A 14,079-nucleotide genomic window follows, 5' to 3' on the forward strand; every position below is an offset into this window, starting at 1 on the left:
CTCGCTCATGTAGTGTGATTTTGACAGTGAAACCAAATGAGCGTCACCATTTGAGATTCATGTGTATTTATCTGTCATGCTGTCTTAGACTGACAATTCCACTTTAGAAACACTCAAATGTGAATGCTTTTAAAGGACAACTTGTTTTAATTTTACATCCTTCACAGTGACTGTGAAAAATACAAGCGTTCATATTGTGCTCCTGTTACTCATATGTAGTGATTTTGACAGTCAAATCAAATGAGCGGCACCATTTGAGATTCATGTGTTTTTATGTGTTGTCAGTAAAATCAGATGAATGTCACTATTTAAGGTTCATTTGTTTTTATGAGTCAAACTGTCTTAGAATGACAGTTCCACTTGAGAAGCAGTCATGCTTCTGGATGCTTAAAAAAAAAAAAAGTTTTAATTTGACCAATCACAGTTACTGTGAAACATACAAGTGTTTAAGTGCTTGTCTCACTTGTAAAATGAATGTCACCATTTAAGATTCATTTTTTGTATGTGTCAAACTGTTTTATAATGACAATTCCACAAACATTCAACTGTGAATCTTTATAATGGACAACCTGGTTTGATTTGACTTCTTTATCAATGATTGTGAAAAATACAAGTGTTGATGTTGTTCTTGTTTGGCTCATACACTGTTATTCTGTCATTAAAATCAAATGAATTTCACCACTTAAGATTCATTTGTTTTTATGTGTCAAACTGTCTTAGAATGACAATTCCGTTTTAGGAAAATTCAACTGTAAATGTTTTTGAAAGACAACATGGTTTAATTTGACTTCTTTTCAATAATTGTGGCAAGTAAAAGTGTTTTGTGCTTGTCTTGCTCATGTAGTGTGATTTTGACAGTGAAACCAAATGAGCGTCATCACTTAAGATTAATTTGTTTTATTGCATCAATCTTTCTTTTGAATGACAATTCCACTTGATATACACACGTGTGAATGTTTCGGAAAGACAAGATGCTTTGATTTTACATCCCTCAAAGTGACTGTTTAAAAATACAAGTGTCGATTTTGTGTTGATTCTTCAATATAGTGACATTTGCTGCATTTTGCTCACAATATGAATTCTTGTCCTATTTTCACAGTAACTGCATATGGAGTCAGAATAAAGCATGTTGCCCTTTAAAATCATGCACGATTGAATGTTTCTAAAGTGGAATTGTCTAAGACAGTTTGACACCGAAAAACAGCTGAATCTTAATTAGTGACATTCGCTGCATTTGGCTGTCAAACTCACACTTTCTGAGCAAGAAAGGCACAAAATGAGACAGAGGCGTATCCACAGTAGCTGCATACAGAGTCAAAATAAACCTTGTTGTCCCACAAAAACATGCACAATTGAATGTTTCTAAAGTGGAACTGTCATTCTGAGACAGTTTGACACATACAGTGGTATGAAAAAGTTTGGGCACCCCTGATCATTTTCAAGATTTTCCTTTATAAATCATTGGTTGTTCGAATCAGCAATTTCAGTTAAATATATCATATAGCAGACAAACATAGTGATATTTGAGAAGTGAAATGAAGTTTATAGGATTTACAGAAAGTGTGCAATAATTACTTAAACAAAAGTAGATGGGTGCATAAATTTGGGCACCCCAACAGAAAAATTACATCAATATTTAGTAGATCCTCCTTTTGCAGAAATAACAGCCTCTAAACGCTTCCTATAGATTCCAATGAGGGTCTGGATTCTTGTTGAAGGTATTTTTGACCATTCCTCTTTACAAAACATCTCCAGTTCAGTCAGGTTTGATGGTTTCCGAGCATGGACAGCCCGCTTTAAATCACACCACAGATTTTCAATAATATTCAGGTCTGGGGACTGAGATGGCCATTCCAGAACGTTGTACTTGTTCCTCTGCATGAATGCCTTAGTGGACTTTGAGCAATGTTTAGGGTCGTTGTCTTGTTGAAGTATCCAGCCCTGGCGCAACTTCAACTTTGTCACTGATTCTTGAACATTGTTTGCAAGAATCTGCTGATACTGACTGGAATCCATGCGAACTTTAACAAGGTTGCCAGTTCCTGCACTGGCCACACAGCCCCACAGCATGATGGAACCACCACCAAATTTTACTGTGGGTAGCAAGTGTTTGTCTTGGAATGCTGTGTTCTTCTTCCGCCATTCATACCGCCCCTTGTTATGTCCAAATAACTCAATTTTAGTTTCATCAGTCCACAGCACCTTATTCCAAATGAGGCTGGCTTGTCCAAATGTGCTTTAGCATACCTCAAATGACTCTGTTTGTGGCATGTGTGTAGAAAAGGCTTCTGCCGCATTACTCTCTCATACAGCATCTCCTTGTGCAAAGTGCACTGAATAGTTTAACGATGCACAGTGACACAATCTGCAGCAAGGTCATGTTGTAGGTCTTTGGAGCTGATCTGCTGGTTGAGTTTGACTGTTCTCACCATCCTTCGCCTCTGCTTATCTGAGACTTTTCTTGGCCTGCCACTCCGGGCCTTAACTTGAACTGTGCCTGTGGTCTTCCATTTTCTCACTATGTTCCTCACAGTGGAGACTGACAGCTGAAATCTCTGAGCCAGCTTTTTGTATCCTTCCCCTAAACCATGATGTTGCACAATCTTTGTTTTCAGGTCATTTGACAGTTGTTTTGAGGCTCCCATGTTGCCACTCTTCAGAGAAGATGCAAAGAGGAGAACAACTTGCAACTGGCCACCTTACATACAGTACCCTTTCTCATGATTGGCTTCACCTGTGTATGTAGGTCAAGGGTCAATGAGCTAACCAAACAAATTTTGAGTTCCAATAATTAGGGCTAAAGGTATTCAAATCAATAAAACAAAAAGGGTGCCCAAATTTATGCACCTGCCTACTTTTGTTTAAGTAATAATTGCACACTTTCTGTAAATCCTATAAACTTCATTTCACTTCTCAAATATCACTGTGTTTGTCTGCTCTATGATATATTTAACTGAAATTGCTGATTCGAACAACCAATGATTTATAAAGGAAAATCTTGAAAATGATCAGGGGTGCCCAAACTTTTTCATACCACTGTATGTGCACACATACTTACCCAATGAAGCCAATTTTGATTCTGATGTCAAATTGATTATTATTGAATAGAAAGCTGTGTGTGACAGCTATGCCTCTCAGGCAGTGACACCAGTGTGTACAATGGCAATACCTCACCAGTGTGTTTGCCTGCTGTCCAGTGGCAACAGCCTGCATTGGGGGACCCCAGCGTCCAAGAGCTATACCCAGCAACAGGAGTCCTGTGGCAATGCCTTGGCATGGCGGAGAGGAGGAGGGTGGTGCAGGGGTAGGCATACCATGGCAATATCTGAGCCAATAAGGCTTTGCTATTTGACAACGCCATCCAGTGGCAACACTGGGAGATTTTACAATCAATTTGACAGGAGAACTGTTGTGTCAAGAGAACCCAAACTTTGTAAAATCATATCTCCATGGGGTAAAGACCCAGAGCTCCCATTTCTCCACCTGATCAATTCTCAAAAGGTCTAGTTATTTTAAGGCCATTTTCAAGATTTTTAGGATCCTAGAATGGACTTAAGATCATTAGACTGGCTGTCTAAGTACATCTTTTTTGGATCAAGTATTTGAATTGGACAACAAATTTTCCCAATTCCCTAAAGCAGATTATAGTTTTGAACATTTCTCTTGAATTGGGATGCTGTTATGCTGTATCCATCAGCATGTTCATCTGAGGCTAGTCAGGATATTGTCAGAGCTTCATCACAGATGAGAAATGCTTTGCTACATTTAAGCAAGTTTGCAACATGCTTGTTGCTTTTTGGGGTATTAATGTACTCCCTGCTAATATTTATTAAGCAAGTAAGGAGCAAATCAGGAAAGACCTGATGATTGTCAAATCACAAATAAGGAGTTCCTGATTTTCTGAATTGAAAACTACGTATACATTATCTTGAGTTGCTAGAGAACAGACTTGACCATACTGTAGTTAAAGAAACTGCATGTTAAGCATTAAGATAAGTGTCTTCAAGACAACATTTTTTTCTTTTCCAGAATTTTCCTTTTATTGCCTGTACATATTGCACCCCCATTTCAGGGAGGGTTGTCCAAATTATTGAATGAATGCAGAGGTAGAGGGCTCTCTGGTTTCAAGTGTCTAAACAGTGATTACAGAACTTGGAAGTCAACTACTGACTTTGTCAGTGATTATAGTGGAGTGTACGGTGAAAATTATTACACACTGATGAATTTCCTGATAAAACAGTTATAAATTAACAGACTGGTGCATAGGGTACACACCCAGCATAGCAGCTGATTGGTTTAACCTCTCACTTCATTAAAACATTTTTCAACAAAAGACCAAATGCTAATCCGGTAGATCAGTCTCACCTTACAACTTCTTCAGGATGTCATGAAACCTGCACATTAAGCAAAGTATCCCCAAAGAAACACATTAACAGCCAACAGTAGCAAGGCATTAACATTGCAGACTCTTCTCCACAGTGGCTCCTCCTTCAAGGAGTTTAGTTCACCGTTTTCAATCACTGGAGATACAGGGCCAGAGATTGAACCAGTTAGACCACACAGCCACAGAACAGCTCTCCACCACCAGGAATCTTGCAAGCAGTCAGAATCAGGGCTGGGGTCACAGGTCATCTGGTGCCCCCTGAGGTCTATCCGAGGTTCCTGGCTATATCTGGACCACCAGGTCAGCCTGTACAGCTGGGCAGGAGAGGAGGAGATGCAGCACATGTATCCGTGTTAGTGTTTTTAATCAAAACTGTCTTAGCTTTGAAGCACAAAAACTATTAATGCTCACTATGGCCTACTTTGATATGGAAATCAAATCTTTATAAAGGATTCAATATTCCATATTTTGAGGGACTGGTGACAGTGCTGTAGGCTGTGATTCAAAGGGGTTCCATAATGTTCAGTATTGTTTTTAACCACCAACTGGCTTGTGCTGGCCCCTGCAAGACAATGGACCACTGTAGGTGTATGAACTTGTATCTTATTTGAAACACCAAGGAAAAGCAGCAGACAGCAACACTTGTGTGTCCCACAAACAGCATATGAAAGTTATGTTGATCTTGCTGTAGTATTATTAATGATGACTGTAAAAGGTGAATGTCCTGGTTTGTAAAATACACTGGAAATACAAAAAAGAAGGTTTTAACAAAGTTCAGGTTCTGGGAGGCCCTGGGTTAGGTGATGTTTAGTTCCTGCAGTGGGGGCTATATATGGACCCTGTATTACTAAGTCAAAAGTGCGTTTGCCTCTGAAGTGCTCAATAATAGAACTTTGCAATAGTAACTGTGATGTTCAAACCATAAAAATTACAGATGTTGTGACTGTTACTGAGAGCAATCATGGTGTGAGTGTGAGTTGGGCTATACTTTTGACTATAGTTCTGAGGATACTTCCTTCACTGAGGTCAAAAAGTAGCCGCTTTTCACAGACACTGTCTCACCTCACAGCTTTGAGCTTCATAGGAGTGCTGAATACTTGTATTTATATTGGATTATTAATGGGTTTGTAAACAAAGGCTAAAGTACTTGCAAGGTTCCATTCTACTGCAACATATTTGGAGGAAACACGCATTACCAGCAGCCTTCATTTAAGCTCATGTGCAGTACAGTCTTGGAGGCATGACAAAATATAAATTGTTAATGTCAGTTCTCCAGTAATCTGTATTTCTGTTTCTCATTTTAAAGATGAGAACATGAATTAAACTAAACTATGACATGTTCCTTACATGTTCTTTAGTTATTGGGGGAGTAGCCAAGCTGACAGCAACAATAATAGCACAGGTGAGAGCCAACAGGATAAGAGCAAAGTACAGGTAGTGGACATCAGCCAGGATAGCGGGTCGATGATCAGGCTGACCACAGGAAGGAGTTACAAAGGAGAATTCAAGAACCATACGGGTCAGTCCCACCACTAGTCCAGTCATCAGACCCCAGAATGCCCCCTGAGACACAAATATGCAAAATGTTAGCAGCACAGTCATAAAAAAAAGTCCCAACAGTCATTCTATCAAAGTGAAGACTGATTTTCAGCCCTGCGAATTTTTTGTATGCCTAGGTTAAGGTTGGGGAAAATGCCATGTAAGATGATGGAAACACAAATGTGTGTTCTGGGGTGTGTGTGTGTGTGTGTGTGTGTGTGTGTGTGTGTGTGTGTGTGTGTGTGTGTGTGTGTGTGTGTGTGTGTGTGTGTGTGCGTGTGTGTGAGAGAGAGAGAGAGAGAGAGAGCGAGAGACAGAGACCTGTTCATTGGCACGTGGCCAGAAGATAGCCATGAGGAATACAGCGGTAATGGGCGGAGCTAAAAAGCTGGTCACTGACTGGATATAATCAAACAGCTGTCCACTATTGGCTGTTTGGATGACTGGAATCCACAACAGACTAAAACACACCAAGACCAGGATGAAGACCCTAAAAATAGATGGAACATTATTATTATGTCAGCTTTGGGTGAGGTGAAAAAGAGAGCAAAGCTTCAGGAAGATGTGCCTAGTCATTGCAAATGGCAACTAAAAGACAGAACCACAATTAGGCTTCAAGCCTTTAGGCTCAGTTTGTTGGAAAACATGCTTTGATTTTAGGTACTTAAGGAAAGTTTAAGGAAAATTATACATACTTCTATCTATCTATATTTCTATACATTACATCTTTGCCAACAGCTTCAACAGCTGTTAAATTCAAGTTAACTTATTAAAAGCAATCACCAGTGAAATTGGTACTGATTGGGTATATGTCTCCCAGCTGGGTTTTTGAGTCCTACATTTCTCACTTCTGCATGGGTCCATGCAGGGTTGCAAGCTTTCAAACAATATACAGGTCTGGTTTGGGATCTGGTCTGGCAGTTCTTAGTTCTGCATGGGTTTGGATTCCACCTCTCAAATAATAGACAGGTCCAGTTCAGGGTAATACATTTCTGGGTCTTTTCAGATTCAGGCACAAATTTTTGGACCCATATAAACCTCTAAGCTACAGTTCTGACAACTTGGTGGAAATTTCACAAAATCAAAAACTCCCGTCCCTCAAAGTATATCCACATCTAAATCATCCTGATTTCCTACTTAATGAGAAACCATTCAACTTTCCCAAATGGATCAGTAAAGGCATTACACATATGTTAATACACACATTATCCTGCTTTCATTCAGGTTCAGATCAATTCTTTCATTCTGACCAATATCAAAATAAAGACAAAATAATCTGTACTTTTCTCTGACGAGTTAACATGATGTCTCCAAAAAAACTTTTATCCCAAATCGACAGAGTAATATCAAAACAAAACAATCTAGGTGCCATCAACAAAATGCGAAAAAGACCTGTGAACCGCTTCCAACACCGACTTCTTGACCCAAAAATTCTCTATTCTCTCCATTGCAGTGTGCTAGACATATTTGTTTATATGCTTGTCCCTGCAATGTTACGGCTTTCACTCATGACACAGCTGTACTGTCATTTCTCCTGAACTACTGCAAGGTCTTGAGGTGGGAAATTGGTGGTACAGATTTCTCTGAATATGGGTCCCTGTTCCTATACAAATGACCCCATGCAGGAAATGTTCCTGAACATCTCAGGCATAGATACAGCATAAAATAAGACTACCTTCCAACAATCATGAGTTCCCTTTCTGATGCTTTAGGCCTGGCTTTGTGGTAGAGATCTAGTGTAAACAGACTGGAGCTGCTGTTGAAGATTGAGGTCAGAGATGACATTAGAGCAGCTAACATCACTGCTAGCATCAGACCACGGAGACCTGTGTAGACAGAAGGGTCAAAAAGATGGTGCAGTTATGATTAACCATCAGGTGAATAATTTAGTTTACATACAACTCTTCAGGGTTGTAAATGTCAATTATTTTATTTTATTAAAAATAAAAAAGGAAAAACAGTAATAATGCAGAATGCAGACAAATAAAAGCTCAGATAACACTGACTGATTTGGTTCGACGAATCAATACACAGGGCTCTATTTTCAACTCCGCCGCTGGCGCGGCACAGACTGCGCCACCGGCGCAGTAGTATTTTCAAGCGGCGCAGGCAGGCTACTAGAAGTGGCCACAGCTTAGAAAAAACTACAAGTTCACTAGGTCACAAAGAGCGTTCGATCGCACAATAAAAAAAAATGACGCAATTAAAATTAATTTGTGTTAACATGTTAATAATGCGATATTTTTGACAGCACTAGTGAAAACCCTTCTGAGTTTTAGATCTTGGGAGTGAGGACATTTTTAGAAAGTGAGGACATTTTGGCCAGTCTTTGCTTTTAGACAGACCTTTGAAGGGCTTTTGGGGGGATCAGACTTGGTTTTCTTCTGAGTTAGGTTAGAATTAGGTTTACATTAGGGTTAAGTTTAGATAAGGGCAAGAGAGAGAGAGAGAGAGAGACTCACCCACAGGCATCAGCTCCACAACTAGTTGAGGATAGGCAATGTTGGAGCAACCAACCGATGCTCCACACACACTCTGACACACTGTTGGATCCACACAACCTACCTCATCTACAAACACACACATACAAATACACACACAAGAAAAAAAAACAAAAAAAAAAACAAGACATATGGACAATTACTACGATATTTGTCTGATGAAAAACACAACAATCTAAATATATCTTCGTTTGTCAGTGTTGATTCCATTGGTTCAAAGAGTCAGTGATTCAATTACTATGATTTGTCCAGTTTCTGCAGTAACTGTCTCTCAAAACTCAGTGTTTTAGAACACTCCATCTTTTGGACAACAGAAACAACTGTTCCTGCCTTCTGCATAGCTTAATTTGTTGGACATTAAATCATCATACTGATAATGTTTGCATATTTTTCTTGCACAAGTACTCTACATCACTGGTAACCATTAAAAAACATGTTGTAGTGTGACATTTTGGAAATATAAACTCTCCATTTCACACAGCCTCCTTTTACCCTTAATTTATTGTAAGACAGCCAACCACCATGGATGTCATCCCACAAAGTGAACATTATATCTGGTCTTAAATATCTTACTTTTGTCTGCCTAATATATTTTCCAATCTATCTGCGCTGAAAGTTGTCAAAAACATCAGTGCATTGATTTCTAAGTGCTTTACAAAGGCATCTAGACTTGCTTGAGGCTCTAAAAGATGTTTTGCCTTTCATCCAAAAGGATTCTTCGGTTATAAATAACTGGTGCAGAATCCCGGGTATTTACCCTCTTGCAGGAGGGTTCACACCTTTGGAGTTGTTGAGGTCACATGTGAATCGATGACCCAACTGGCCATTATCCAGTATTTAGGGTCACATGAGTTATAGTGTAAATGGGCATTAAGCCACCTGGGGAGAGATCTCAGGATTGCATTGTAAGTGGCTAATAAGTGGTGTTGTAGACCACCTGGTGATCCTTGCCTTGGGCTCAACGCCCATATGCCCTACCATCCCCCACAGCACCCCCCTCAACTAACACCATCCCCTACCTGCCAGGTAAGAAGACAGCTGAAGATGCTGCACCTGGGCAAGGCTGCTGGCCCTGATGGCATTAGTTCCAGAGTCCTGAGGACTCAGCTGTCCATGTTCCTGGCCCACCTCTGACTGCAGGTGAAATCATCACTGGACCCTATACAGTTTGCCTACCAACCTCATCTGGGTGTGGATTGTAGCGACAGCACTGTGAGGATCACTTTCTTTGATTTCTCCAGTGCATTTACTACCATCCAGCCGCTGCTCCTAGGTGAGAAGCTGCAAGTGATGGGAGTCGTCATGTCCACATTCTCCTGGATTACTGACTACCTGACAGACAGACCACAGTTTTGTTCAACTGGGCAATGTTCTGTCTGAGATCGTGGAAAGTAATACAGGAGCACCACAGGAGACTCTTTTGTCTCCTTTTCTCTTCGCCTTGTACACCTCAGATTTCCAGTACAGCTCCTCACTGTGCCACTTACAGAAGTCTTTGGACGACTCAATGGTGGTGGGGTGTACAAAGGATGGAAGACAGGAGGAATACAGAGCAGTGGTGGATGCTTTTGTGGAATTGTCTGGTAGAAATTTATGCTGCTTAACGCAGCCAAGACCAAGGAGATGATGATTTATTTCAGAAGGAACAGGACAACCACACAACCATTGTGTATTCTGGGGGAGAATGTCACAGTGGTGGAGGATTACAAATACCTTGGACTGCACCTTGACAACAGACTGAACTGGAAAACTAACATCAACGCTGTTTACAAGAAGGGGGGATTTCCTGAATTTTGGAGGCTCAGATCATTCAACGTGTGCACCAAGATGTTGGAGATCTTGTACCAGTCTGTTGTTGCCAGTGCACTCTTCTTTGCTGCAGTGTGCTCGGGGAGCAGCGTTGGAGCTGGTGACACCAAGAGACTGAACAAACTGGTCGGCTCCATTATTGGCCACAAATCTGTACCAACCTCACAAACCCCAATATTCCAATGTTACTTATTATTTGCATTACTGCAATATTGCAATAATGTTTACATTTATTTATCATCTGCAACTTGCACATATACTTTTTTTCTGGCATATAGTTTATAGCTCTGGCTCTTTCTCTCTCTTAAGAACTGCTGTTAATCTTTGTTTATATACTTAGTTATATTGTATTTCTATTATATCATTATTATATTATATTATATTATATTATATTATATTATATTATATTATATTATATTATATTATATAACTATACACTTACACTTGCTTATATATTTAGTTATATTTTAAGAATTGCTGTTACCATGTTTATATGCTTAGTTATATTTTTTGAAAACATTCTTTTTCTCTTAATTTTATTCTCATCCTTATTCTTCTTTATCGTATATTTTGTTTATATGTATGCTTAACCTGCTACTGCAACAAAAGAATTTCCCAAATTGGGATCAATAAAGTAAATAAAAGTCCAAGACTAAGTGTTGAGTCAAAACTCAGAAAATATATTAATATAAAATTTTGGCACTGTGAAAGAGGACAAGGCTGGCTAGAATCAAAGTTCCACCTTCAGTTTCTGGTGGGGATGGTTCATCAGAGCACTGCTGTGGGAATGGAAACACCTCCTTCACAGACAGCCTTCTACTCATCATCTCACCTGTGCTGCCTCTCAGCAAACAAAGGAAGACACTGGAGAAGGACTGTTCTGCTCTCAGTTCAACCAAAGACACTAGTGGTATGGAATTAAAATGTTTAAATTACTGAATTACTGAGTTTGTGTTTCTTTTGAAAAATGTCTGACTTGACGTGCAAGACATAAGCGACAGTTATGTTAGGGTTAGGGTTTTGGTTCCTACCAAATAGGAATTGTTATCAGAACGGCATGATTTGGTTTGTATAGTTTTTTTTTTTTGTTTGTTTGTTTGTTTTTTTTACTGTGTCCTCATTTGTTAAAGCCCCTATGATATTGTTTGAGATGATATGGTACCATAGATAGGTTTTGGAAATAATTCTACTTTAAAGTGATGATGTTTAGCATGTGAAATAATATGTGTAATTTTCTTTGTTCCGTTAAAGGTTGTCAACCTAATTACTCTTACTTAACTGGAATATAATGAAGAAGTGGATGTGAATTGACACTGAATGTGGATTAAAATAAGAGAAAAAAAGAGTGAGTTTTCCCGTGCGCCCTTTAAAGTTGACCAGGCTGTTTCAAGTTTGTGCAGGAGCTGAACAATCCATACATAACTTGACACTAAGTCATGACCTGGATGAATGAGAATCACACAGAATCTTCACAGACATCATCAGAAAAAAAACAAAAACAAACATGGCTGCATTTGATATTGTAGTCCAACAGACAGAGGTACACAGACTCACCTGGGAACAGTGCCCGACTGATCATGCCTGGCATGACAATGAAGAACATGGGCAGCAGTTTGAGGTAGCCTCCCAACACACTCCCTGCTTTGGCATGTGACAAGGACTTGGCTGACAGAGACCTCTGCACTATAACCTGCAAACACAAACAAAAGCACAAACATGAAGTATTTGCCTTTAATCACTTGTGAGAACCCTCATTAACATAATGCATTCCCTAGTACACACCCCTAATAAGCAATACTTACCTTATACCAGCCCTTACCCTAAAATAAACCTAAATCTTTTAAGGTTTAATCTTAATCGTTTAAGGTTTTAAACCCTAACCTTAACACAGTTTTCATGCCTGTCAGCCAGTGTTGGCTGGCGTAATGGTATTGAAAACTTATGCAGAGGGTCTGATGTCAGCAGGGAAAATGGGGTTACCCCTATAACCTAAAGATTTTAACACTTTAGTAATCAGCGGAGTAAATTGCATCTCATCATGGTGCCCTTGATATGAGTTGGGATCAGGAAAATTAATTAATATACAGTACAGGCCACACACCTTCTCATTCAGAGTTATGTACTTAACAAAAAAGGTGAAATAACCGAAAACATGTTTTATGTTCTAGTTTCTTCAAAATAGCCACCCTTTGCTCTGATTACTGCTTTGCCCACTCTTGGCATTCTCTCGATGAGCTTCAAGAGTCACCTGAAATGGTTTTCCAACAGTCATGAAGAAGTTCCCAGAGGTGTTTAGCACTTGTTGGTCCCTTTGCCTTCACTCTGCGGTCCACCTCACTCCAAACCATCTCGATTGGGTTCAGGTCCGGTGACTGTGGAGGCCAGGTCATCTGCCGCAGCACTCCATCACTCTCCTTCTTGGTCAAATCGCCCTTACACGGCCTGGAGGTGTGTCTGGGGTCATTGTCCTATTGAAAAATAAATGATCGTCCAACTAAACGCAAACCGGATGGGATGGCTTGTCGCTGCAGAATGCTGTGGTAGCCATGCTGGTTCAGTGTGCCTTCAATTTTGAATAAATCCCCGACAGTGTCACCAGCAAAACACCCCCACACCATCACACCTCCTCCTCCATGCTTCACAGTGGGAACCAGGCATGTGGAATCCATCCGTTCACCTTTTCTGCGTCTCACAAAGACACAGCGGTTGGAACCAAAGATCTCAAATTTGGGCTCATCAGACCAAAGCACAGATTTCCACTGGTCTAATGTCCATTCCTTGTGTTTCTTGGCGCAAACAAATCTCTTCTGCTTGTTGCCTCTCCTTAGCAGTGGTTTCCTAGCAGCTATTTGACCATGAAGGCTTGATTCGCGCAGTCTCCTCTTAACAGTTGTTCTAGAGATGGGTCTGCTGCTAGAACTATGTGTGGCATTCATCTGGTCTTTGATCTGAGCTGCTGTGAACTTGTGATTTCTGAAGCTGGTGACTCAGATGAACTTATCCTCAGAAGCACAGGTGACTCTTGGTCTTCCTTTCCTGGATTGGCCAGTTTCGTTGTAGCGCTTGATGGTTTTTGCGACTCCACTTGAGGACACATTTAAAGTTTTTGCAATTTTCCGGACTGACTGACCTTCATCTCTTAAAGTAATGATGGCCACTCGTTTTTCTTTAGTTAGTTGATTGGTTCTTGCCATAATATGAATTTTAACAGTCGTCCAATAGGGCTGTCGGCTGTGTATTAACCTGACTTTTGCACAACACAACTGATGGTCCTAACCCCATTGATAAAGCAAGAAATTCCACTGATTAACCCTGATAAGGCACATCTGTGAAGTGAAAACCATTTCAAGTGACTACCTCTTGAAGCTCACACTGAAATGATATATTTTTTTTAAATGCCACACAGTCTTAGATCATAAGAAATGGTAGGCTGAGGTATTAATAATAGGACTATTTTATTTACCCAAATAATGCACAGAACAGTGTAGCACCCGGCATTTAGATGTCTTATCTGACTGAGAAAAATGTTTTTTGTTTGTTTGAGTGGGTTGATCTGTGCTCCGGAAGAGTATACTGTACTGGTGTATAACCTAGTAGAAGTAGTAGCAGTATTAGTTTCAGCAAGATAAACGCTTGTGTTTCATAGGCATCTAAGCCTACCTCTTTGTTACCTTACAGAGACAGAAACAATAGGTTTAGTTTAGTTATGAACAGCTTTATTACAACCCTAACAAAGATGTGAGAAAACCATGCAGAACACATATACACCTAAACAAATCAGTCTCACTATAAACTATACACACATTTTTAGACCACGCATAATACATGACTTTTCATTTATAATAC

The 14,079-nt window shown here is 39.9% G+C and overlaps 1 protein-coding gene across 1 annotated transcript in view; it reads right to left on the reverse strand.

Annotated features, from left to right (window-relative positions):
* Window positions 1-4,401: 4,401 nt before the first annotated feature.
* Window positions 4,402-14,079, reverse strand: part of slc5a9 (solute carrier family 5 member 9) — a 61,378-nt gene continuing 51,700 nt past the window's right edge. Inside the window, exons 8-13 of the mRNA XM_070991939.1 lie at window positions 11,788-11,923; window positions 8,386-8,493; window positions 7,599-7,749; window positions 6,245-6,413; window positions 5,732-5,947; window positions 4,402-4,698 (exon numbers count right to left, since the gene is read on the reverse strand). Coding sequence (XP_070848040.1) covers window positions 4,402-4,698; window positions 5,732-5,947; window positions 6,245-6,413; window positions 7,599-7,749; window positions 8,386-8,493; window positions 11,788-11,923 — 1,077 coding nt within the window. The remainder of the gene's footprint in view (window positions 4,699-5,731; window positions 5,948-6,244; window positions 6,414-7,598; window positions 7,750-8,385; window positions 8,494-11,787; window positions 11,924-14,079) is intronic.

The sequence above is a fragment of the Chaetodon trifascialis genome, chromosome 22 (genome assembly GCF_039877785.1).
Source record: "Chaetodon trifascialis isolate fChaTrf1 chromosome 22, fChaTrf1.hap1, whole genome shotgun sequence".
NCBI lineage: Eukaryota > Metazoa > Chordata > Actinopteri > Chaetodontiformes > Chaetodontidae > Chaetodon > Chaetodon trifascialis.